The sequence below is a fragment of the Coenobita brevimanus genome, chromosome 93 (genome assembly GCF_032717465.1).
Source record: "Coenobita brevimanus isolate Jiangsu-jjx chromosome 93, ASM3271746v2, whole genome shotgun sequence".
NCBI classification, from domain to species: Eukaryota; Metazoa; Arthropoda; class Malacostraca; order Decapoda; family Coenobitidae; genus Coenobita; species Coenobita brevimanus.
Window position 1 is genome coordinate 14,122,223 of NC_137046.1, and position 27,500 is coordinate 14,149,722.

At 41.8% G+C, this 27,500-nt stretch overlaps 1 protein-coding gene across 1 annotated transcript in view; it reads left to right on the forward strand.

Annotated features, from left to right (window-relative positions):
• The window catches only part of LOC145412367 (uncharacterized), a 115,039-nt gene that overhangs the window by 57,070 nt on the left and 30,469 nt on the right, over positions 1–27,500 (forward strand). The window contains exons 6-7 of the mRNA XM_080282255.1: positions 5,803–5,961; positions 11,288–11,378. Coding sequence (XP_080138381.1) covers positions 5,803–5,961; positions 11,288–11,378 — 250 coding nt within the window. The remainder of the gene's footprint in view (positions 1–5,802; positions 5,962–11,287; positions 11,379–27,500) is intronic.

Here is a 27,500-nt window from a genome sequence, read left to right on the forward strand (position 1 = left end):
TCAGCACACCACGCGGCTCACTCTACCGTTGACTCCTGTGTATGAAATTGACCTTGATACTTATAATGCTGTCAGCAGCAGTGAATGGCATCTAAATATTGACTGACCTTTGGTAACGCCAGCAACCACGTCATGGCCTTGGCTTAACCACCAGACAAACTGTCATCCAGTCCCTGTTACCCAACGTTATCCGATATCATGTATTAAGACATCAATAATCAAGATATTACTGATCATGTCTTTTACTTATCAGCAACACTCTGCTATTGTCACATGTGAGGTATTAGTAGTAACTAATGGTACTGACCTATAACAGAGTTTGTAAAGTAACAGTGTTTACGTCGAGTAAGGGAAGGAGAACACCACCTACCACTACAAACATCTATTAATAGCTTCCGGCTGTTTAATGTTACACACTGACTGGATACAACTGTCAAAATGATAAATTGTATGATTACAGACCTCCCTATAATACAAATATATTACTATTTTAGATCACTCTGCATTCAGATCGTGGTGTATAAATAACTAAATTATGGAGTGAAACACCATGTAATATGTTTCTTTTCTTCATTATCATAGCAAAACCACTGTTTCCGAGGACAACAGGATGACGGAAGAGTGGTTGAGACAATGCGAGTAGGCCTTACCTTACTCTCTTGCCCTTGGATGTGGTGAGGGTGGAGGGTAGACGAATCAATGAGAATAAGGGAGGGTGGGGAGGGCTTGAAACTGGGGGTGCGGTGGTGCCACATATACCAACCTGCTCGTCGAGCTGGTTGCTCTATTTTTGCTGGAGACTGTACATCATCAAGCGTGAAGAACCATCAAGTTTTCAGGAGAGTGATGAAGTGCAAGTATGATGCCAAAGCAAGTGAGGTGAACTCCCATGATGATGATTAAGTTTGGTTATACAATCCTCAGCGAAAGAAGGGCCAGTCACCAAAGCTGCAGAGCCCATGAAACGGGCCTTACACTGTGTTTGACCGCCTATCAGAAGTAATGTATCGGATTCGGGGAGGCAGGAAGTCTCGTCCAAAGGTGGTACACATGAATCGTCTATGGGAGTAACATTGGCCAGGACAGTACAGCTGGGACATCTCCGAGGAATCGTGCTCTACCGCAGCCAAGGATGTTGAGGAGGACCAAGGAGCTGAAGCACAAGAGGATGGTGACAGTTTCCCAAGAGAAGATGTGAATCAAGAGGACCAAGACCTTCCTGGAGGGGTGGACTGTGTGGAGGAGCAAGGACGTCGTCGGAAACGGCACAGAAGAAGGCCTGATAAGCTGAAGGATTATTTTGTGCATAGTTAGATGTTTCACTTGGATTAAGGTTTATGTTTGTATATATTATGTAGTTTTGTCGGGATGGTAAAGAACTAGGGAGGGCATAGTGTTTAGAAGCGGGATTTGCCAGTTAGGTAGTCGAGGAGCTTCTCAACGTTTCCCGATATTTACCGTAGGTTTCGGTACGAGTCAGAGTTGCCAGTTTGCCTGCTGTTTGTGAGTGTAGTTGTTTCGTAAGTTATGCATTAATTTTTGTGCTCTTTTTCTTTGTAATGTTTTATTTATGTGATTGTTTATTAAACTGTGTAATTTAGTTTGGGTATGTATGCTAAACAATTTAGCATGTTTTGGTTATCTCCGAGTTGGCAACTGTTGTTCTCGTAGAAAGTAGAAAACTCCTGAATATAGGAAGCTTATATAAGGATGGGGAAGGGACTAGTGTGAGGTCAGAAGGTTTTCAGTTCAGTTTGAGTGTCGGTGCAGTGTCAGCGTAGATTGTGTATTTTCGGTACTTGTGGAAGCAGTGATGTGTTATTGGCAAATAGTGAGGAGTTATTGTAGTTTGTGTCACCGGAACTTGTGAAAATAGTGAAGTGTTGTCAAGCATTAAGTGTGATTGCAGTTATAAAGTTTGTATAGCTCCAGTAATTGTGAAAACAGTGAAGTGAAGTTGGAAAGCATTAAGTTTTTTTTTTTTATATATAAATAACAGAAGGGAGGAAGGAAAAACAAATGAGTAAAAAAAAACAATCCATACACCAGATTACTGGCGTCCTCTGTTCATAAAATATCTGTAACAGTTAGACTTGAACAACTGTGGGTTGAAATTTGGAGGGAAACAACTCTGGGGAAGCGAATTCCAGAGAGATGCAGTTCGGGGAATGAAAGAATTCTGATAGGCAGAAGTTTTGCAATATGGCTGAGTGACATTCCAGTCATGAGCGCTACCAGATGCCCGTGTAGCACGAGGGAAAGCATGGAGAGGTGGCACCATGGACGCAACTTCGTCTGAGCATTTGCCAAAAAAATATCTGTAAAATAATGCAAGGGACGCAACATTCCTTCTTACATGCAGGGGAGGTAGTTTATTTGTAATGACAGGGTTGTTAATGATTCTAACAGCTTTGTTCTGAATTTTTTCTAGTTGTCTTAATGCAACCTCTCCACAACCATTCCACAAGGGTGAGCAATATTCAAGCTGAGAGCGCACATGACTCTTATAAATTATAGCTAACTGCTCATCGGCGAAGAAGTTACGGACTCTGTACAATAAACCAAGTTTCTTTGAGGCGGTTTTAGCAAGTGATCTGACATGAGAGGTCCAGCTGAGGGCACTGTTAAGTGAGATGCCAAGAATTTCAATACTTTTGGAGATTGGAATATTACTAGCACTGAGGGTAATGTACGAATCTGGCAATATCTGTCTATTAGCAAACTGTATATATTTAGTTTTACTAGCATTAAAAAGACAAGGTTGTTTTGTCCCCATTCACTGATCATAGATAGATCTTGATTTATGGAGATGGCTGTACTGAGTTGAGAGGTAGAGATATTAGACTTAGTAAATGGGTGTCTGAGTGTGAATGAACTATGTAATGTGTGAGTCATCTGCGTATGAGTGGATGGGATTCTGGGTGAAGATAAGAGATCATTAATATGAACCAGAGATAGGGTTGGCGCCAGAACTGATCCCTGCAGCACGCCGGCGTTAATCGAGTTGAAATTGGAATATACATCATCTACTCTTGCTCTAATTTTCCTGTCACTAAGATATGAAGAAATCAAAGGAACAAAAGACGTTAGTCCATAGCAAGGGAGTTTGGACAGCAGGGAACGGTGCCATATTCTGTCGAAAGCTTTAGAGATATCAAGAGCTGCTGCATGAGTTTCTCCAAAAAGAACAATTGATTGATGGATGATATGAGTTAAGAGATTGAGTATGTCAATGGTGGATCTTTTGTGGCGAAAACCATATTGTCTATCACTAATTAAGTTGTTGGATTCAAGATGTTTAACAATGTGCTTATTAATTAAAGTTTCAAATACCTTACCAAGAGAAGATGTGACAGCTATTGGTTTGTAATCAGAGGGGACAGACGAACTTCCTTTCTTCGGAATTGGGTGGATATTGGCTTCTTTTCATGAATTTGGGAATAAAGAAGTACGAATGCATAGTCTGAATAATTTAGCTAGGACAGAGGCAAGTTCAGGGGAACACTTTTTCAAAACAATTGGCGGAATTCCATCTGGGCCTGGAGCTTTGTTGGTAGGTAAATTGTCTAGGATGGATTTTACGTATCTTGTCTGTATTTTAAGTGGGGCAGTTTCAGGAGAATCAAGTTCCAGTACCGGGACATTCTGGCTGGTATCGTCTATGGTAGAGTTTCTGGCAAAAGTACTGGCAAAGATATCTGCTTTCCCATGCGGGTCATTTGTAATGTTGCCATCTGATGATTTTAGTGGAGGAATGGAAGATGACTTGTTAAAGTTATTATTGAAAGAATTAAGAGTTGGCCAGAATATTCTATTGTCATTAGGGTTGTTATGTAGTGTGGTTTGGAAAATAAAGACATTGAACTAAGAAGTCAGTGTTTATTCAGCACGCCTGAGCTGATCTTGTGTACTGTACACCTAAAGGCCAACCATAGGAAGAACAGCTCACTGGGCAACGTCCTTCCTGTACTGTATTACTGCTGTTGGAGCCTGTGGCAGTGTGGGGTGGGGACTTAACAGTACTTGAGTGAGGCCCAGCAAATATCCATTTGCTACTGCAACATGGCAGCTATCCAGTCTCTCTTTCTATAGGGTCTTCAACTTGGGCATGTGGCATCTAGATCTGGTCTGACCATAGGAAGAACAACTCACTGGGCAATATCCTTCCTGTACTGTACTATTGCTGTTGGAGCCTGCGGCAGTGTGGGATGGAGACGTAACAGTACTTCAGTGAAGCCCAGCAAATATCCATTTCCTACTCCAGCATGACAGCTGTGTTAAAGCTTTGTAGCCAACATTTTATGTTCTCCTTCCAGTCTCTTCGGAGGCGTGGGTTCGTATCCCACCGCTGCCACCATTTAATGTTAAAGCTTTGTAGCCAACATTTTATATATGTAACTCTTATTTCTTGCAATAGGTGAGTCTGGTTAACCCTGGAATAGTAGCGTTGTCACCATCACGTGCCTACTAGCAATGTCTGCAATCCCAGACAAACTTTGGGGGTAGAAATATACATATAGGAATGGTATAGTTTATTTCAAAATTTTTTCACAAATTAGATGCTAGTCTTAACTCTAGGACCTATGAACTAAATGTATTTAACTAAAACAACATTATAAAAAAATAAAACAAAAAATGTGTAAAAGTGACAAACAATGCTACATCCAAGTAATCTTTTCACCACTGCCAGCCACAGTGTTGCCTGATGGTGATGACTTGTGCCACACATGAAGTCCAGACGTCCCCCGATATGCTCCAGCCTCCCTAGACAAAATTCGACATTTTACAGTATATGTTTCGTAGGCACACTCACAAGGTCCTATTTTAATAGCGTTGTATGGAATGCCAGACAATTGGCTACAGCAGATGAGAAAAAAACGGGAGCAACACGAACACATCTCACACACATAGGACAGAGTACAAACTGAAATGTCATGGCAGCTGAGCGCCATAGGCCTTGGAGCGTCTTCTCCACAAAGCAAAGTAGGCCTAAATTCGGAATTCAGGACGACGCTACTGAACTAGGGTTAACTGAAGAGCAGGAGGAGTTAAAGATGATTACAGGGAGTTGATCTTGATTTATTATCGTCAGAGAAAGTCTAAGTTGAGCAACGTATGTATTACAGAGACTTAATATAGAAAGTCTAAGTTGGGCAACGTATTTATTACAGAGACTTAATATAGAAAGTCTAAGTTGAGCAACGTATGTATTACAGAGACTTAATATACTAAGTAAGTCTAGTTGGACCCCTCTTCTTATTCACTCTCTCCACTACCTGTCGGTTCTATGGCTCACCTCCTTCTGAGCTCTGCTTCCTAAATTCTGGTGTAGCAGGGGTCGTGTCACGCGTGTTACACTGTTGTTCAAATGTTCTAGAAGCCTGTGTGTGAGTATGTGTGTATGTGTGTGTATGGCCAAGAGAGATTGTTCGTGTGCCTATCTAGCATTCCTTGAGTTAGAGTGTGTAAGCATGTTTGCATTGCTCGATTCTTGCAGACCCACTACCTACCTCGTCCCCTGACTTGCTGTTTCTATCTGTCTATCTATCATGCTAGCTATTATGATTTGTAATTATAATATGGAGTTCTGACAGCTGTCCGGTCTCTCTTTCTATAGGGTCTTCAACTTGGGCGTGTGGCAGCTAGACCTGGTCTCCCCTACAAATTGCAATTAGTACACTAACAAAGTGAAACTGGTCTCGATAAAGTACACCTATATCACAGATTGGTATTCGTTATTGCTTCCATAATATATAATTGTATTCATTGTATGACTAACATATACTGTCTTTATAATTTTAGGCTTGCTAACGGCCCCAAGATAAATGTAACGTACGTGTCCTATCCATCCACCAAGAATAAGACGGTGGACGACCCAGACAGTCCTGGTGGCAAGAAAGTCATTATACTTGACCCTGAAATACGACTCATCGAACTCATGGCTGAAAATATGAATTTCTCGTAAGTCCATGTATTCAGTCTGGCTTATATGTAATTCATAAGTAGCAATATAGGTCAGGAAGTGCCCTTACTAATTACACACCATGGCATTGACGATTGGTTCCTATATGACTTTTGGGTATGACTGACAGTTGGTAGTTAAACTTTCGAACAATCTGAGTCAAAATATTCATCCGTTATACTGTACTTGTTTTATGAATCGTACATCTCGTGTGATTGAATGGAAGGAGGTGTCATCGAGAATGATGTGGGTGAATGCGAAATTTGAACGTGAGTTGAGGGTGTTTGTGAGTGCATATGGGCCTGGTAGTGAAAGGGATGAACAAGAGAGGGAGTCTTTCTGGAATGATGTTGATGAGTGTCTGCAGAGTTTTGGAGCGAATGTGAATGTGGTAATGATGGGAGATCTGAATGCTAGAGTGGGAAATGTAGCAGTTGAAGGCGTAGTTGGTATGTATGGTGTGCCTGGAAGAAATGAAAATGGGGAACGAATGATAGCGATCTGTGTTGAGCGAGAGATGGTGATTGGGAATACGCTGTTTGAGAAGAAAGATATTTATAAGTATACATGGGTGAGACAGGAGGGTGGAAGGGTTGTTGATAGAGCTTTGATGGACTATGTGGTTGTGTCTAGGAATGTAATAGGAAGATTGCTGGACGTGAGAGTTCTGAGAGGGGAGGGTGGAGGTATGTCTGACCACTACTTGGTGGAGGGAAAGTTAAGAGTAGGTAAGAAATGGGTGAGAGCTAGGAGGGTTAGGTGTGGCAGGGAGGTTTTGAAAGTGAGTGAGTTGGATAAAAGAGAGAAAAAGATAGAGTATCAGGAGAAATTGAAAGATGAGTGGAACGCAGTGAAAGATCGGGAAAATGGCAGCGTGGAGGAGGAATGGCAGTTATTTAAGAGTGCTGTGGTGGGGCATCCAGAAGAGGTGTGTGGTGTGAGATGTGTGGGTGGTGGTGTAAGAAAAGGAAGTGAATGGTGGTGCGAGGAAGTAAGTATGGCTGTGGCTGAGAAGAGACGTGCAAATGAACTGTGGCTGCAGAGGAAGGATGAGATGTCATATGAAAGGTATAAGGAAAAGAGGAATAGAGCAAGAAGGGCTGTGCGTGATGCTAAAGTGGCAGCAGATGAGAGGTGGGGTAGGCGGCTGACAGAGAATTTTCAACAGAATAAGAAAATGTTTTGGAAGGAGGTGAAAAGGGTGCGAAAGGGAGAGTCTGGGAAGGAAGAACGAGTAAAAGCAGAGGATGGAAGGATGTTAAATGAGATGGATGCAGTAAGGAAGAGATGGGCAGATTATTTTGAAAGACTGTTAAATGTAGAGGAGGAAAGAGTGGCTGAGATTGTGGCGAATGGAAGGGTGCAAGGAATAAATGTGTTGGGAGAGTTGAATGATTCTTTGATTACGAAGGAGGAAGTGGAGAAGGCAGTAAAGGAGATGAAAACAGGGAAAGCTGCAGGTATGGATGGGTGTGCTGTGGAATGCCTGAAGGGTGGTGGAGTGACTACTGTTGACTGGTTAGTAAGATTGTTGAATGTGTGCTTTGAGAAAGGTATGGTGCCAATTGACTGGGCAAGTGGTTGTGTGGTCCCGTTGTATAAAGGCAAGGGTGATAAGTATGAATGTACTAGCTTTAGGGGCATAAGTCTATTGAGTGTTGTAGGTAAGGTGTATGGTAGAGTGTTAATTATGAGAGTTAGAGAGGGTACAGAGGGAGTGATTTGTGACGAGCAGTGTGGCTTTAGGAGAGGGAGGGGATGCGTTGATCAGGTGTTTGCTGTGAGAAAAGTGTGTGAAAAGTATTTAGCGAAAGGCAAGGATGTGTTTTGGGCATTTATGGATTTAGAGAAAGCGTATGATAGAATTGATAGGGAGGCTTTGTGGACTGTTTTAAGATTGTATGGACTTGATGGTAGGTTACTAAAAGGGGTGAAAAGTTTTTATGTAAACAGTAGAGCGTGTGTAAGAGTGGAAAATGCTGTGAGTGATTGGTTTCCCGTGAGAGTCAGGCTGTGACAGGGATGTGTGATGTCGCCTTGGTTGTTTAATATTTACATGGATGGTGTTGTAAGGGAGGTGAATGCAAGAGTTTTAGGTGGAGGTCTGAGTCTAGTGAATGTTGATGGTGGAGAGTGGAATCTGAAGCAGCTGCTGTTTGCAGATGATACTGCACTGGTGACTGATTCAGAGGAGAAATTGAGACAGTTGGTAGAGGAGTTTGGAAGGGTGTGTGAAAGGAGGAATTTGAAAGTAAATGAGAATAAGAGTAAAGTGATGAAGTGTATGAGGTTTATAGATGGTAGGGGTATGAATATAGTTTTGAATGGTGAGTTGCTTGAGGAGGTAGAGTGTTTTAAATATTTAGGGTCACATGTTGCTGTGAATGGAAGAATAGATGCAGAAGTGAAGTTTAGAATAAATGAAGTAGGAAAGGTGCTCGGAGGAATGAAAAAAGTGTTTAAATGTCGTTTGCTTAGAATGGATGTAAAGAGAAGGCTGTATGAGGGTGTTGTGGTACTGACTGCGTTATATGGGGCTGAAACATGGAATATGGGTGTAGCAGAGAGGAAAAGTTTGAATGTAATGGAGATGAGGTGTCTGAGGAGTATGTGTGGAGTGACGCATATGGATCGGGTGCAAAATGATGAAGTGCGAATGAGAACTGGAGTTGTTCGGGAGATGGCTGATAGAGTTGAGCAGAGGGTGTTGCGATGGTTTGGGCATATGGAGAGAATGGATAATGAGCGATTGGTGAAAAAGATAACTAGATCTGATGTGAGAGGTGTAAGGCTGAGAGGAAGACCACGAATAGGATGGATGGACAGTGTGAAGAGAGCGCTGGATGCCAGAGGGATGTCTGTTGAGCAAGGAAGAGTGGCTGTGCGTGACAGAAATAAATGGAGAGAAATTGTGAATGAATAAGTGATGACGCAGCCCTGAGGGGATAGTCTCCCGCATTTGGTCTGATCAGCTAGTCAGGTCAGGTGCGGGTAAGGGGATGGGTCTGTTATGATGTGGCAGGGGTAAACCAGTCCTGCTGTCGGGCCCTGCTGCGGATGTCACTGATTGCATTGCGCAGTTGACCCTTGTGCGGTGTGGTGCGGTGAGGATCTGTCCGTTCTCCCCTTTGGGGCTAAGATGCGAATGAATGTGTTTGAATGGATGAGTAAATGGGGAGTGTGTCGTCCTGTCTCGGCTACCTCCCTTTCCTTGGGGGAAGCAGCCTAGGTATATAGATAGATAGGTAGACATCTCGTTAGGCTTACTGTTTCAAAATTTAGATTTTTTCACCGTGGATAAGGGCAAAGGTACCAATATTTTCACCGTGAACTGATAAACCCATGGGTATTTTCACCGTGTGGTGATAACAAGCATACTAGCATTTTGACAGTTTCACAAAAAACTCATACAGGTGCCACACTTCCTGGAATCGGGACAAAGTTTTGTTTTCTCTTTCAAGATAAGTATAAAATAACTAACTGTTCTAAACTACATGCCCTCTAACTAAATGTCAGTTATTTTTCAGCAAAATGGCATAATTATGTGTCTATAGCCAGACGCTATAAGCCCACGAGGGGTGACCGTTTGTCTATGAGTCGGTTGTTTTATGGGAAGGAGTACTAACCCTCCACCAACCCACTTGCTGACACATAGAAAATACGTATGGGTTGGTTTTATGTTACCACCCAGCGTTGTAAATAGTTTCCTGGCTTCCAGGAAACCGTTAGGCTTGTCACTCAATGTAGTGCTGTGTTAAAAGGAAAGAGGAATAGTATAAAGTGACAGGAAAGATGAGAGAAATAGGAAGAGAGGGCAGACACAGAAAATCAATGATAAAGGTGAAGGAATAAGTAGGTACACTACATCAGGTGACTGGATGATGGTGGCCACCACTTGAGGAATTATTCTGGCTTGAGAGTTGTTGGCGATTGCTACTTGTAAAAGGTTGATTGCTCGCTGATCTAGTATACTTACTTGCTTGAAGCTGCCGACATTCAGTATTGTCTACACATACAGTAGTCGCCGACTTGTGACTCGCACATAAAGAGAGCATGACATATTGGGCTTCACCTGATTCGAAATAGAGAAATTAATAAAGGACATAATGAGAGAGTCTCAGTGAAAACAGCGAATAATGATGGATCCATCCCTATTACTGAATTTAAGGAATCAGTTATGCTGTACACATGTATAGTGTGCTAAATAAATATTAGGAGACATTCTCTTAGGAGTGAAGGTTGCTGTGGTCATTCATCTTCTTTTCCTCCTCCTCCTCCTTTTCATTCAACTTCAGGTTTATCTAGATCTGATCCCAATGGACAGCAGGGCGAAGTCAAATTCTCTAACCCCTTTTCTGGGGATCGGGAGGGAGTTGAGAGACGCGTGTAATATTGTGACTTGTCCATGACTCGTTCAAAACATCCTGTCGGTGTTGAGCAATGGTGTCGTGTACGTATTTGGTGGGAATGAAACGGCATAATTTTGCTCTAGTTACGAACATCACATGGAATGAACAACAGTGTATAAACTAAAGCCATAATACGAAACAAACTATTCATGCGTCATTCCCAGCGTCTGATTAAGATCTGGTAGTATGTGATAAGGTGGTCCCCAGTTCCTCTTTGTGATTCTGTGTCAAGGGGTTTAGCCAGCAACAGACGGTGTACCATAATTCCACTGTCAAACAAATGATGCAATTCCATGTCATTCTGTCGTTAAATACAAGGGCTGCAGTCACCTCGATTCTGTTTTTCGATGTGCCGTCTTAATTACTGAAAAACTGACAGTAGTTAAATTATATCATATTAGGACCGTGTTTTCGTTGCTAAAAATAAGCTATTATATCCAATGCACTGTAATCCAATCTCCAAAAGTGTCAAGCATTGTCTGTTTCAAACCATTTACAGAAACAACTGTATCGCTAGACGATGAAAACTTCAAATATCTCTGTTATCGCCACGGGATGAAAATACCACTACCTCTACGGTGAAACTACTGATACCGGTACCTCTGTTACCTCCACATAGTGGAAAAAAACGGTATCGCTGTTATTAACGTACCGTGAAAATATCCTTATCTTGTTATCAACACACGCTGAATGTATTCACACATTATTAAAATTTCATATTTTCTTCTGCTTAGGTAGGTGACGTAATCTTCTTCACTTGTAAATATTCACTGCTTTCAGGTTCACCACCACTCTACCACTGATGTGTTATCCTTGAACACTGTGTTCCGTAAGGGCACCTGTGTTTCCTAATAATAACCTGCTATAATGCATGAAATAAAGCTAATAAAACCGGCACTGATAAAATGTATTAAAGGTTACAGATCAACTCGCCCGCTGATCGAGCCTGGGGTACAGAGATGCCAAATGGTTCGTTTACAGGCATGGTGGGGATGCTCCAAAGAAAGGTTAGTGCCCTATTACGATTTTCTATGGGGTATTTATTTATCGTGAATCATATAAAGGAATGCATAATTAAGCCACATCAGGCCTGATGATGCATCTCAACTAATTATATTGTTTTCTGAATCAGGACCTTTTATATATTTATTTATTTTCTACTTTATTGGAGACAAGGTTTGGCATCAGAAGGGTGTTAACCCACATAGCTGAGGGGTTTTAAGAGATAGGCACATACTCAGAGTGGGGGTTGTTTGAAAGGCAGGCTATTTTCAAGCAGTCATAGGTCAATAACTACAAAACATAGATCCATCAGTTAATGATTAAACTACTCAACAATCCCCCATCTCACTCTTGCAAGTGTCCCAGTTCCCTAGGTGGAGGCATTAAGGAGGTAGGAGGTTATGAATGAAAGCAAGTTTGAGGTAGTGGAAGGCTTTGTTCAGAGGAGTGGGAGAGTTTGCGGTTACAGCACACAGCCCGTACGCCTTCCTGGACCAGATGGGGATTCCTCACTTGCACTCACTCACTCTTCCCCTTTTCCCTGTGACCTTGATGTTCCCTGCTACAAGAATGGATCAACACTCCTTGTACATGTGACTACCTCAGGTTATTCACCCAGTTTTTTCTAGTTTTTCTGGAGTTGCATGGTGCACTATGATGTCTGAGGTGAGAGAGAGAAAGCATTCTAATTTTTATTACACATTACTTGCCGCAAAGGATTACTTCCGCTTTCTTGGTGAATACGTTTCCTGTATTGTGTAACATCACTTGAGTTATCCCTGAGCTCATTTTCCTTTGTTAAATCTGTACTTTTATTATTATTATCATAATTGTGCACTACTGTGTGTGGGATGGGAGAGAGAAAATATTCCAAGGTGTATTACACATTACTTGCTGCAAAAGATTACATCCACTGTCTATGTTAGTATAATCTCTATGTCGTGTAAGATATTTTGAGTTATACAAGTCCGTTCTCTATTGTTAGACCCATACACTTATTTTCTGAAGCACTGACTTAGCTGTGTTCTAGCTGCACTGGAGTAACTGCATAAAAAGAAATACGAGTTTACTGTCAAGTAAAAACAGTTTCCATGTACAGGTATATTGCACTAGATATCCGCAATACTTATTTGCACTTGTTCTGCGAGTTCACTTTCACTGTATCCTGAGGTAATTTCCTTCTAACCATAATTTCCTCTATATGAGGTCTGATAGAAAAGTATCGAACCTTTAGCTGGTAAATAAAAAAAAATAACTGAGTTCAGACATAAATTTGTTTTCAACTTTGTCCATTGGAACTTAACAAACTTAGTAATCCTTCCATAACTAAAACATTTTGTTAAGCCAGATTTTGGAATCGACAACAAGACCTTTGTCACACTTAACTTCATTTCCTTTGCCTTCCAAAACCTAAAACCCTTCAGAGGCATCTTCAGTCAAGGAAATAGCCAAAATATTGCAGGGAGACATATCAGGAGAGAATGGAGTCTGCTGGACCTGTGTGATCCTGTGTTTGGCCCAAAACATCCTGAATAAGACTGGATGAGTGGGCTGGAGCTGCAAGTCCTCAGCCTTCCACAACTCTCGTCTCTTGCGACATACCATATTTCCTTGGTAACAGAGAACTCCTTGGCACTCTTTACTGATTGTCTGTCCTCCTGGAGTGTACTCGTAATGAATACTACCATGGTAGTTGAAAAAAAATCTGTCGACATGAGCTCCACATTGTTCTGAACCTTCCATGCATAACACCCATAGCTTCATCGCCAAAAGCCTGCCGAGTCTCCCTAGTGGTTTTGGATTGCATGTCACCAAGGTTCTGACAAAATTTAATGCAATAATGTTGCTCGATTTGCTTGGTCACAGCGGCACAAAACGAAAATGCAAAAAGCAAAAGCAGGTCCTCAAACACACTGCTCAGCAGCGACTGGGTTGAGGAGCAGTGCTCAATGCCGGCCCAATAATTAGACAAGGTAAGCACATGCTAAGGGCGCCACAGATTTGGGGAGCGCAGTGTAAATCAATAAATTAATACTATTGCAGCAGCAACAACTGAAAAATAATTAATGCAACCTATGAAATATAATCATGCCTTAAAAAGGATATATATATATATATATATATATATATATATATATATATATATATATATATATATATATATATATATATAACTTTAAAGCAGTCCTAGTACCAGCTATGTAAATTTTTGCATCTGCATATGCAAATACACTGGCTAACCTGCCTCTAGTAGTGGTGAATGTAATTTGTCATCGTTTAGAAAAAATATGATAATGATAGCCTAAGACGGCATCCATATAGATCAGTGGTGTCAAACACAATCCTTCCCAAGGGCCACACTTCAGTTCTGTTGATCGTCTGAGGGCCAAGTCTATCTAACCATATCGAAATCAGTGTAGGTATATAAAAATGGTACGTAGTTAATTGAGATATATATTATTTAAAAACAAACATGGTTTTCACCTCAAGGTTTAATTTATAACATATTTCCTGTTTCCCCTCCAATCCCCATTCTTTTTCTGAGAGCAAGTAAAAAATAATAGTTTCTAGCAGGAAAGGCCCATTTTTGCCTACAGTTATAAGGTGTATGCAAACTTTAAATTTGCAATATAAAATTGGAAACTTGTTGGATGAAAATAATACCTTTATAATATGACTACGGCAAAGCTGAAGACTGCAAACGTTCGGAGAAGTTTGGTACGCCTTCTAACCCTTGTGGTGGCATTGGCTTCTGCTTGAAGTTATTGATAATATTTAATGTTTTGTGACATGCCGGTACACGTTCACCAATAATTTATTCAAATGGTATTTTTTATCAATCAAATTATCAATAAATATTTCCTAACAGTGCTGTTATACTTGTTTCCTTGAGCATATGACAAATTTTATGGGTCACTCTTTTTCTCTTCGAGGGGCACATGTGGTCCGCGGGCCATCAGTTTGACACCTCTGGTATAGGTAATCGTCAGATTTCCCAGGTGTTTACTGTGGGTGGATATGATAGCACCAGTGATCAAAGTGAATGCTGCCAATTCCTTTTGTTGCGATTTTGCTAAATTTTACTGAGTTTTCAACCACCGGAACATGTTTTCTGGCAGGAGCTACCAGGTGTTTTTCATGATATCACAGGGTTGTTTCTCACCAGGATGTAGCGTTATTTCCAGAAATACGCTTGAATGAACCCAGTACAGTATTCGTATTCAGCCAGAGATGTGTAATTTTTCAGGGAAGCAGAGACGCATTCACTACGACTAAACTATTGGGAATAAATAGGAGCATCACATTGGTGTATGGTGTTCGTGCACATCCAGTTAGTAGATACAGAGTCACCCTTCCAGCTTCATTTGGCGTCTGCAAAGTTAGTGGATAGTGCCACCTCCCAGCTCCCTTCGACCTCTGCAAAGCCAGTGGATTCAGTGCAACCCTCCCAGCACCTAACGAACTTTGCACGGCCAGCAGTCTTATTTTCTCCGTAATCTTCTTTGTCGTTTTCAAAGCTTGAAGATTCACTAGGATATGGCGAGGCCATGGATGCACCTGTTGAGCCTGCTGACTGGCCGTCCTTAATATCTAATCAGGAAGAAAAAAAAAAAAAGTTTCTTCAAAGAGGACCTTACGAGGCTGAACCAAGTTTCACGTTTCCAAAAAAGGATGGTAGAAGATGTCATCCTTATTGTTTTAGCGAATCTTAGTAAATGAAGAAAAGATAAAAAGAAGCTGGCTAATGTATTAAAAGAAAAAGGATAGTCTTTTCTGCTTCTCTTGTAAAATGTTTCTAGGAAATGTGCTAGAGTGGCTGTAGAAAGAATCAATGATTGGAAAAATGCCAGCTCCTTGCTAAACATACATGAAAATAGCATAGAACACACTATAAAACACGGCAACATGGAAGAAGCTGGAGGTCAGCCTTGCAAGAGGAAAAACAGTAGACAAACAAGAGATGGAACTGGTAATGGCTGAGAGGAACAAGTGGCGTCAGGTTCTTACTAGACTAATGGCAATCATTCAGTCTTTAGCTAAAAGAAATATGGCTTGAAGATGGTCAGCTGAAACACTTAACTGTCCAGAAAGTGGCAATTTTCTTAAGGAAGTGGAGCTTTTGGCTAAATCTGACTCAGTTATGAGGAATCACTTTACCTGCCGTATGCCATTGACGTACACCCGGGGAAAGTTCCACGTTATACACTCGCTCACCAATTCAAAGTAGTAAATATGAGACAAGTGGTAGTGAAGTAGTAGCCAACACTCATCTACTGTATCTGGTAACTATGTGAGAAAGATGGGGATGGAAGAGGCAGGGGTAGGAACTATCACCTTCCCCAGTCTTCCTCCTCCCTTAACCTCTTCCATCTCACACAGTGGTACCAGACATTTGAGTTTCTGGCTACTGCTTCACTGGTGTTTGTCTCACGTATAAAGGTTCGAACTGGCAGGCAGGTGTATAAGGCGGAACTTTCCTCGGCTGTACATGAACGTCGGCCCCTATATGTGTGGACAGAGCCATTGATGTACATGTACGTGGGCAATTTGAAATATTTGCCAAAATTCTAACATTCAAATTACACAACGAAAAAATCGGCAGGGATATTCCCGCGCCTCTCTAGGCCTCACTCGGCAGGTATTAGTCATCACCGCACGCCTAGACGCCTGTGGGAGCGCGCGCGCGACACGTCAGTCTGACAGTGAGTGAGTGAGGATCAACGCGAATTACACCCTTGAGGTGCCCTATGATGGGGAAAGCGATTCCCCATTCCTTACCACACACCAGTGTATGTTTCCACACACACACACAGCCATTACTAGGAAGAGTATACTTCATCACACACCACTGCACACTTCCCTCCTCCCCACGCACAACACCCATCCAATCAGTCTTCACTACCTCTCTCTCACACACACACACACACACACACACACACACACACACACACACACACACACCACTCCTACTCCAGACACTCCCCTTCATAATACTACTCACTCCATGTTTCCCACCTTGCACCATCCCTTCTCGACACCCGACCTACCTCACCTCCTTCTCAACTGATTCATCACACACACACACACACACACACACACACACACACACACACACACACACCGCATTCCACTGTCCAGTCTTCCATTTCATTTGCCTTGAACAGAAGATAGCCTATATTTTCAAAGCCTTGTAAAATATTGCAAGGTGGACGACCGTGGTGCGCTCTCAAAACAACATGAGAGAGAGAGAGACGCAAGTGAAATGTATATAATTGTAAATAATATGTAATGATAATATCTCATATGTTAGTGTTATATAAGAAACTAGTGTTAGTGATATTATAATACTAAATGAAGTAAAATAAGTTACGTATGTACAGTATGTGTGTGTGTGTGTGTGTGTGTGTGTGGAGAGAGAGAGAGAGAGAGAGAGAGAGAGAGAGAGAGAGAAAATATACTAAGTGAAATGCGTGCATACCTTGCCGTGCGAGAAAAAAGAATGGTAGTACGATGAGTGTGCGAGAAAATACAGTAAGTGAAATGACACGGCGCGAATATCTTGCCGCGCGAGAAAAGAGAACGATAGTGCCTTCAGTGTGCGAGAAAAAACACCAAGAGTGCATAGAGTATGAAAAGAATTATAAGTTATGTGGAAAACAAATATAATGTACAGTATAATACGAGTGGGCACAGACTTTCTACCTCAGAAACGTAAAATAAGAAGTATTGCGAACATTATACGCGCAATCCAACTCACTCACTCGCTTGTCATAATGCTCCAATGTACATAACTATGCTTGAGGACATTCCTGTATCATCTATATAGCCAACAAGAGTGTCCTTGGCTCGATTAGCATAGTTATCGATGAAGAAATTGCAGAGCCGCGTCCTTTCGCTCTGTGGCGGCAGCGGGCGGAGAAGTCTACGGGCGTTACTCCGAAGTTTTCAGCCGCCTGCTTAGGGAGAATCGACCTCAAAATTAACCTAAATGGCTTCTGTGAGTACCTTTATGGTTGTTCTCCATGTTTTCTCATCATTCCTAACCTATCTAGGGGAAAAAAAGGTCGAAAATTGTCTGCCACTGGGGTGGCATGAAGGTTCGAAGTCAACCGGCACGTGGCTGGTTAAACAGAGTTGAAAGCGACGCAGGTATTCACACTCACTGTCTTGGCAAAACAATCCAAAACGAACTAATTACCTTTATCAGTGCAAAGATAATGGGCAGAATAATGGAAGAGATCAAAGCATCAGAATATTTTTCTATCATTTTAGACTGGACCTCTGATCTGAGTCACAGAGAACATCTTTCCGTCATAATCAGGATAATGTCCATTGATGACAAGCCAGCAATAATGGAACATTTCATGGGGTTCCTTAAGGTAGAGAAGTAAACACGGTTAAGTTTATCTTGCCTCATTCTAAAAAGACTAGAGCAACTAAACATCTCTTTTGAAGATTGTAGAGGCCAGTCTTACGATAATGGAGCTAATATGAGAGGAAACACCAAAGGTGGTCAAGCCAGGCTTCTTCAACATAACTCAAGGGCCTTGTTTGTCCCGAATGGTGCCCGTAGTTTAAATTTGATGGTAGCTGATGCTGTCAAGAGCTCTCCAGATGCCACTGGTTACTTTGGATATTAAACAAAATTATTTACACTGTTCTCTAGCTCCACCCAGAGGTGGAATGTTCTTTTAAACTAGGTCCAAACCACTCTGAAACCTTTGTCAGACACCAGATTGGGAAGCCGAGTAAAAAAAAAAAAAAAAAAGGCCATCAAATATCAACCTGGGTAAATCAGAGGAGCACTTCAGGAGTTCAGGGAATCTGCCTCAGACTCTGCCATTAAAGCTGAAGCTTAGTCGTTAGTAGAAGAAATGGGATCGTACCGTTTTATCATTTGTTCAGTTGTGTGGTATGATATCTATCTATATACCTATCAATATACCTAGGCTGCTTCCCCCAAGGAAAGGGAGGTAGCCGAGACAGGACGACACACTCCCCAATTACTCATCCATTCAAACACATTCATTCGCATCTTAGCCCCAAGGGGAGAACAGACAGATCCTCACCGCACCACACCGCACAAGGGTCAACTGCGCAATGCGATCAGTGACATCCGCATCAGGGCCCGACAGCAGAGCTGGTTTACCCCTGCCACGTCATAACAAAATTCAGAATGTGAGTAAACTATTGCAGTCAATCTCCATGAAGCTTGGTGTGGCCGTGGATTTGTTCAGGAAGACTAGAAATTCTTTTTGTCTGCTACAGAAATACATATTTTGCTAATGCACAGACTACACCAAAAAATCTTTGAAGAGATGAATGTAGACACAGTGCTAAAACAACGAGACTGAGAAGCAAAAAAAAGAAAAAAAGAAAAAAGAAAAAAAAGAAAACACTTTAGCTATGAGTGTGCTGATGAGCCTGTCGGTGATGCACTCAAGAGAATGGAGACTACATTATTTAATGTGGGGGTACATACTGCCATTTCCTCGCTTGATAAGAGGCTTAAGACCCTAAGAGAGGTGAATGAAAAGTTTGGGGTACTCTTAAGCTTTACAAGATGTCTAAAGAAGACATCGTAGACCACTGTCAAGTCCTCAGCAAGACTTACCTCTTAAGGACACTCAGACATTGATGGCAGAGAACTGGCAATGGAATTGCAAAGTTTTTCAAATTTGCAATCAAGCAACACTACATCCATGGACCTCCTTTCCTTCCTGCGTGAAAAGAGGTTGACTAAAATATTTCTTAACATGTGGGTAGCTCCGAGGATCTCTGCCACTCACACTGTAACAGTATCTGCAGCAGAGAGGAGCTTTTCTAAACTAAAGCTGATAAAAACGTACTTGAGGTCTACCATGGTGCAAGAACTTCGTAGTACTGTAGGTTGATTATTATTAGTGTGAATCCTTAAGTGTCCAGACAATTAACATATGATGTCATTGATGAATACGCTGCAATATATTATAATCTGACTCGCCGTGATTAAAGTCACGGCGAGTCAGATTATAATATATATGAAAATATGAATAGATTTTTTCGAGTTATAGAGAATTACTGTTTTATGTTGTTATGATGCTTTTTCTATAAAAAAAAAAAATCCACTGTCTTTGTTCATTAACTTAATAAACCATAAATCTTAATCTAACTGGCATCATTTTATTAAAAAAACTAAAACACATGCGGCAGTGATTAAAAAAAAAATAACGTGTGTTGGGTATGCAGTTATGATGCCAGCAAAAGCTTCACACCTTTTAACCCACTGTGTCCTGACCGATTTTTCACCACTGACCCCCCCTCCCCATCCCGACCAATTTTGGTGATTGTTTTTTGGCTCAAACCTTCGCTTATTGTGAGAAACAATGGCAGTTCAGAGAAAAAGTTCTCACCTGAGCTTGGAAGTGGTCTAAACAGGTGACCCTTTAAACACCTGATACCGTGTTGTCTGGAGCCGTGCTGTGGGTGTTGCATTTTCTATGGTAATGGTAACTATTGCAAACCACTCAGAATAGGTACATATTTGTTCATCTGGTACGAATCTACAAGAATATATTGGTTTTCACACAGTAATATAGGTGATATAAGTGTTGTTTCACTCACTGAACACATCAACATACCGCACCATCCTTGGTGACATTACCTCCTCATCACTTCTGCTCGTTTCTTCCTCTGGCGTAACGTAATCTCCGTCCTCCACATCGTCATCGACTGTGGAATCGCTTTCGCCTTGAATTTCGTACCGTAGCGTGACATGTCTTTACTGGCCAGGTCACTGCTAAGAGGTGAGTTGCTGAGACAACGGAGTGCGTGGGGGAGGTCACGTAGGGTATGACAGTGTCTCCGCCTAGTGGCGGGTAGAGGAAGGTGTCCCGCATATATGTACCAAAAATCAACGCGCGAAATTTGAACAATGTGCAAATGACGGACCTTGCAATTGCAAAGCATATGGATTTGTTATAGGGACTGAGCACGACAAAACGTTGCAACGTATCCATACATCATCGGGACAGGGCGGGTTAACAGTATGCATACAGTGGAGCTTAAGGTACACAGGGGCCCTTCACCTGTGTACTAGGCTTTGTGATTACTTTGCAGGCAAAGGCAAGAGTGATGTGGGGAAAGGGGAGGGGATGGCACCAAATAGGCTTGGGACGGCCATGATAATGCTAAAACATATTCCAGCATGCACACAATTATTCAAGGTCATGCTCTACAGACTTGCATCCCCTTGGCAGTACTGACTGACTAGAAGAAAAAGTATGGTCAGAGTTTTCAATCAGACCTCGTTCTTGTTGTAAAATTATTTACCTAACTAAGTTCTTACTGCACTAGAGGAACTGCATAAAATATTTTCTAGTTTACTATCACAACCAAACGAATTTGCACTATATTACTGTAACACAAATTTGCACTTGTACTGCGAGGTCACTTATAGTGTCACCTGAGAGTTTTTTCTAAATCCCACAATATTCCTTATATTCTATATTCTTATGTAGTAATATCAGTATGTACACTATTAACACTTTCCCACACACCAGTGCCTAGTACCTCACCTCACTGTGGTAACTGAGGAAGCACTTTGTGCATAGTGCCACTTTGCATTAACTGCAATGGTACTGCATTTTCGTGAACTTGCTGCCATCACTGAATGTTTAGGCAGGCATGGCACCGCCTGTACATTTTTTTCCTGTAGGTGCATAGCCCAAGTTCACCATGCAGTGATAAAAGAGGTAGTCTGCTTGGGTGACCCTGTCTGGCAGTACAGCAGCACTGTGTCTTTTTGATGCAGCTGGCTGAACACGTCCATACTCCGCCAGCAGCTAGTGCACGGGTTCTTTGACAAACTCATGTAAAGAAAGATCTGTGCCAACAGCCAGTGCAAACAATATGAATGCATTCAGCACAGTGATATCGAGAAGGTGTAGGAACACCTTATTGTACCACCTGCAGCACATCCTGAGACAGTCGATGGCACTAGTCAGCACATCTGACTTATCCACAGCCGCATGTTATAGTAATCACTGACCACATTATGCTTGATCAAAGACTCCTTGGTTCTGCGGTCTTGGTTTCCAGTGGCCTGTATTACACCCTTGTGAGCTATGGTAAGCATGGTGGCTTCTGCTTGTCATGTCAGTGGATGGCCAACATGTTACCTTATTTCCTGGTGAGTAAATCCTGCTTCTCATTCTTCGTGGGCAAGGCAGGGTATTGCCTCCTTTCGAGCCTAACAGTGTCTCACGTTCCTGTCCCGGGTTCAAGGAGAAACTTCGTCAACGCCAGGGATGTGTAGGAGTTATCCATGAGCAGAATGTAGTTAGCCCTAATGTACTTATTCATTAGCACTTTCACAACAGCACCTGAGAAGCCATGCAGGTTGTCACTAGAGATACCCACGTCTGATGTGGAGTACATTACAAACTCCAACACCTACCTCTTGCAGTCACAACGAAAAAGAATTTAATGCCAAAATTATGATGTTTGGATAACATGTAATGATAAACACAGTCATCCCCAAAGCAACACAAACAACTCGTCCACCGCCAGTTTCCACCGCCACTTTTTTGGCAAGGCTGGAAAAACTTGGTGAAATATTCCTTGACCTTGGCCAGAATCAGGTGAATTTTCCACAGCCTGTCCTTGGGTGCAAGTTCCAGGCTGGAGGAAAAATGTAGGAACTGTAGGATGACAACATACCTGTCCCATGCCATGAACCTTCCTCAGACAGGTGTGGCTGTGAGATCATCCATTATCCATACATGACTGCTGACCACATTTTCCTCATCAGATGGCCACTGGCAATATAAAGACCTACTCTTTGGCTTGATGGATGCCTCTGCCACGTTCCAGATAAAAATTTATGAAGTTTTGATAGGACTGACAGTGCATATCAGTCATACTAACCTGGATAACAAAATTAGTGCACTTTTTTACAAGTGCCATCAATATTGCCAGAGCTTGCCACAATTCACTCACATCCACATGTGCGAAATTGCCGTCCCAGGGAAATCTGCCTTAACATCTGCCTGTAAATCATCAAAGATAGCCACCATGGGCTCAAACACTATCCCCTCCTCCCACATAAAAATTCTCTATTGTCCCCATATGTAGCCTATGGAAGTGGGGGTGATGGGCACAGCCATCACACACACCCCAGCCTCTGGACTGGCCAGTACACCCAAGTGTGCAGTAGAGGTGGGAAGGAAAATAAGAGGAATCAAGGGGTGCTGATTCATGATGCAATGATGCTTGGGGAATGCTGGGATACAGTGCTAAATCCTGCAGCTGCTCACGCGGTCACGAAGATGAAGGACCGGGCTGTGGCAACATTGCTTTAGAAGTTCCAGGCTGGGACGATGTGGGCAATGGTGGCATGAAACCTCTTTTCTGTCGATGTATACCCTGTAGGTGGTTGGGCGATTAAATGTGACATTTCTTCCACACATGACGTTTTGCCTGAACCTCCTTGTCTGAGTTCGATGTCAGAAGGGTAGAGAACGTCATTAGGCATTGTGGCAATATCAGCCACCAGTGTAGGGTTGTCAGACTCATTTTATAGTGGCAGGATGGAACTATAGGAGGAGGCACTGCAGGGTGGACGGAGCTCCACATGGTAGCTACACTCTCAGAGGTAGTCTTGCCACATGGTAATGATGACACCATCTTCTCTAATGCCCTGCCGATAACACTCACTCAGCCTTTTCTCTGGACGCATGGGAGGCTTGTCAGGGATGGAAATGGCAAGGGTTCGGTGGCCTCTCTTGATGGGTAGGGAAACCGGATGATGTGTATCCTGGACTCATTGTTGTTTGCACTACTGCAGTGTGGTGAGCGGGAAATTGGCCTGGTCGCTCACGCGACTCCTAGAAGCCAAGGTGACTCACAGAGTACCACAGAAAATGTGTAGGAATTCAAATGGCGGTGGGAAATGCAAAGTGGCTACAACCATCATCCGAGCTACCTCGATCTCCTGTTTTGTAATGACTATGGCCGTCATCTAGAAATGGGCTGGAAAATTTTTGGAGTGCATGCAATAAGTGGTCGATTAGGAATGCTAAATCTGTGCATGATGTTACAAGGGTGGAAGTTAAAAAGGCAAGTACAGCTTGATTGGACAAGTTGAAAAAAAAAAAATGAATGAAGAACAACTAAGAGGATGAGGTGAATGGAGAAAAATACTGCTTTAGCAGAGAAGAAGGAGTATATGTAGAGAAACACATGAAGAAACTAATAAAGAGAGAAAGAAAAAAGAAGTTAATAGAGATTTAGTAATAAATGTTAATGCAGAATGTTTTGAACGAGATGCGAAAAAGAAGTGATGCAGGCAAAATGGGAAATACGAGTATAATGATTTCTAGGGCAAGAACACCTATAAATGGGGGATAATTAAGAAGAACCTGGAAAGAATTTTGAAAGAATGATCAATGGAAACGGTGAGATATGAGTAGTGGCAGTCTAAACATTGCTGGTTTTTAGAACTTACTGAAAAGGAATGTGGTGCTTGAGAATGTGCCATTGGCAACAGTGAATAATGCAGTGGGGAGACTGAAGAATGGGAAGTCAGCAGAGGATGAGGTACGTGCAGAGGTGATGTTGATAATAATAATAATAATAATAATAATAATAATGACTGGTTTCTCAAGAGAGTGGGGCTGCGGCAGGGATGTGTGATGTTGCCTTGGTTGTTTAATATTTATATGAATGGTGTTGTAAGGAGTTATTTAATATTTATATGAACAGTGTTGTAAGGGAGGTGAATACGAGAGTGTTAGGTGGAGGTTTGAGTCTGGTGAATGATCTGAATCAGCTGCTGTTTGCAGATGATACTATATTGGTGGCTGATTCGGATGAGAGATTGAGACAGTTGGTACAGTAGTTTGGAAGGGTGTGTGAAAGTAGGAAATCAAGAGTAAATGAGAATAGGAGTAAAGTGATGAAGTGTGCGAGGTTGACAGATGGTAGGAAGATGAATGTAGTTTTGAATGGTGAGTTGCTTGAGGAGGTAGAATGTTTTAAGTAATTAGGGTCACATGTTGCTGTGGATGAAAGAATACAGGTAGAAGTGAAGTTTAGAATGAATGAAGTAGGAAAGGTGCTGGGAGGAATGAAAGAGATGTTTAGATGTCGTTCGCTTAGAATGGATGTAAAGTATGAGGATGCAGTATTACCGACTGCATTATATGGAGCTGAAACATGGAATATCCATGTAGCAAAGAGGAAAAGTTTGAATGTAATGGAGATGAGGTGTCTGAGGCGTATGTGTGGAGGGAGGCATATGGATTGAGTGAGAAATGATGAAGTGTTAAGGAGAACTGGAGTTATGCAGGAGATGGCTGATCGAGTTGAGCAGAGAGTGTTGCGATGGTCTGGTCATATGGAAAGAATGAAAGAAGAGCACTTAATGAAAAATATTACTAGATCAGATGTGAGAAGCGTAAGACTGTGAGGAAGACCACGAATTGGATGGATGAACAGTGTGAAGAGAGCGTTAGATGCAAGAGGGATATCTGTAGAGCAAGGGAGAGTGGGTGAGTGTGTTAGAAATAATTGGAGAGAAATCGTGAATGAATAAATGGTGATGTGGCCCTGAGAGGATATTCTCCTGCATTTGGTCTGATCGGCTCATCAGGTCAGGTGCTGGTCAGATGTAGCAGGAGTAAACCAGCTCTTTTGTCGGCCCCTGCTGCGGAATTCTCCGACTGCACTGCGCTGTTGACCCTCATACCGTGTGGTGCGGTGAGGATCTGCCCCTTCTCCCCTTATGGCTAATATACGAAAAAATGTGTGTGTGTGGATGAATTAATTGAGAGTGTTTCGTCCTGTCTCGGCTACCCTTCTTTCTTTTGGGGAAGCAGCCTAGGTGTATAGAAGGATATAATAATAATAATTATAATAATAATAATAATAATAATAATAACAGTGTATCAGAGAGGGGTCAGTGAAAGATCTGTCAGAAATATGCCCGAAACCAACATGAATGCAGCTTTCCCAGTGAAGTTGAACAAAGTTGCATATATGCCCTCGTTTAAATAGGTAAACAAAGTGAGTGCAAACATTACTGTAGGATAAGCCAGCTGAGTGTTGTAGGAAAGCTATATGGAAGAAAAATGATGAAGACGATAACGACTTTATCAGAATGTCTGACGAGTGATGGACAAGCAGGGTTAGACAGTTGGTAGGGGATGTGTGGATTAGGTTGCCGCAGCAGGACAGAATGTGGAGAAACTATATGAGGAGCATTGTAAGATAGTTATGAAATTTTTATATTTCGAAAATGTGGATTATTATTAAGGCGGTTTTCCACAGGCATGGTGTAGACCGAAAACTGATCATTAGTGTACTGGGTTTATATACCGGTAATGATGCATGTAATGTATACCTGCGTGTCTTAGCGTGGAGTCATTCACGTGTCCTAAGTCTTAAGCTAGATTAATGGACACTTCAATTAGGAACATCAAAATTCGCTTGGCCACACTTTGCACAGTAGAATGCAATTTTTACTCTTGTCTTACCTTGGTAATGTACTGTACAGCATGTGCTGTTTTATTATATATATATATATATATATATATATATATATATATATATATATATATATATATATATATATATATATATATATATATATATATATATATATATATATATATATATTGCCAGACGCCTCAATCCCGTTTGGGGTGGCCACAAACAAATCGTCTCCAAGTCGCCCTGTCCCCCGCCATTTCACTCCCCTGCTCCCAGCTCACACCCCCCTCTCTCATATACCTCTCCACCCCATCCCTCCATCTCATCCTCGGCCTCCCCCTCCCTCTTTCCCCCTCCACCTCACTCACATACACTCTCTTCGTCAGTCTTTCACCTTCCATCCTCTCCACATGGCCAAACCACCTCAGTGTGTTCCTCATAACGCTTCCTATCACATCCACATCATCACCACAAGGCTCCTTTATATCCTCATTCGTCAGCCTGTCTCTCCATGTGACTCCACAGGCTCCTCTTAAATAACTCATTTCCACTGCTCTCACTCTTGACTTGTGTCCTTCCAACAACGTCCAAGCTTCACTTCCGTACGTTAGAGTTGGTATCACAATACTGTCATGTAGTAACTTTTTCACTTCCATGCTCACTTCCCTGTTTCTTATCAATGCTTTCAAGGAACCAGCAACCTTTCTTCCCTGCTGTACCCTTTCAAGCACTTCATCCTCCAAACCTCCATCCTTACTCATCACACTACCCAAGTACTTAAACGTACTCACATTTTCCAATTCCTCACCATCCAACCTCGCTGTACATTCACTGACTTCACCTCTCTCAAAGACCATCACTTTACTCTTCCCTACATTCACCTTTAGATTCCGTTTCTTACACTCTCCCAAACTCATGCACCAAGCCTTGCAGCTCTCCTTCGTCTTCACTCAACAACACAGTATCATCTGCAAACAACAGTACAGGGAGTTTCCAAACACTATCCTCTCTCACCATGGCCACTCCAACATCCACTACCCTACCTTGTACCTCTTTTATTACCCCATCCATGTACAGATTGAACAACCATGGAGACATGACACATCCCTGTTTCAACCCAACCTTCAAAGAGAAAAATTCACTTAGTTCACCATCCACACGCACTGCAGCCTTCGCACCATCGTACATACTCTTCACAGCATTCAACAACTTCCCATCTACTCCATATATTCTTAACACTTTCCACAATCCTTGTCTATCCACCCTGTCATATGCTTTCTCCAAATCCATGAATGCCGCATACAACTTCTTTCCCTTCTCTAGAAACTTTTCCACTAAAGATCTGAGAATGAATATCTGATCTACACAACCTCTTTCCTTCCTAAAGCCTCCCTGTTCTTCTCCAACTAATTTTTCTGTTCTTTCTCTAACTCTGTCAATAAGTATCCTACCATACACTTTTCCTATTATACTAAGAAGACAAATGCCCCTATTGTTACCACACACTTCTTTTTCCCCTTTTCCTTTGTACAAGGGAATATATATATATATATATATATATATATATATATATATATATATATATTACATTTTGTTTATTCCGGTGATAGTTTGATAATGGTTTGAACATTTAGTAATTGTGTGTATTTTGATGT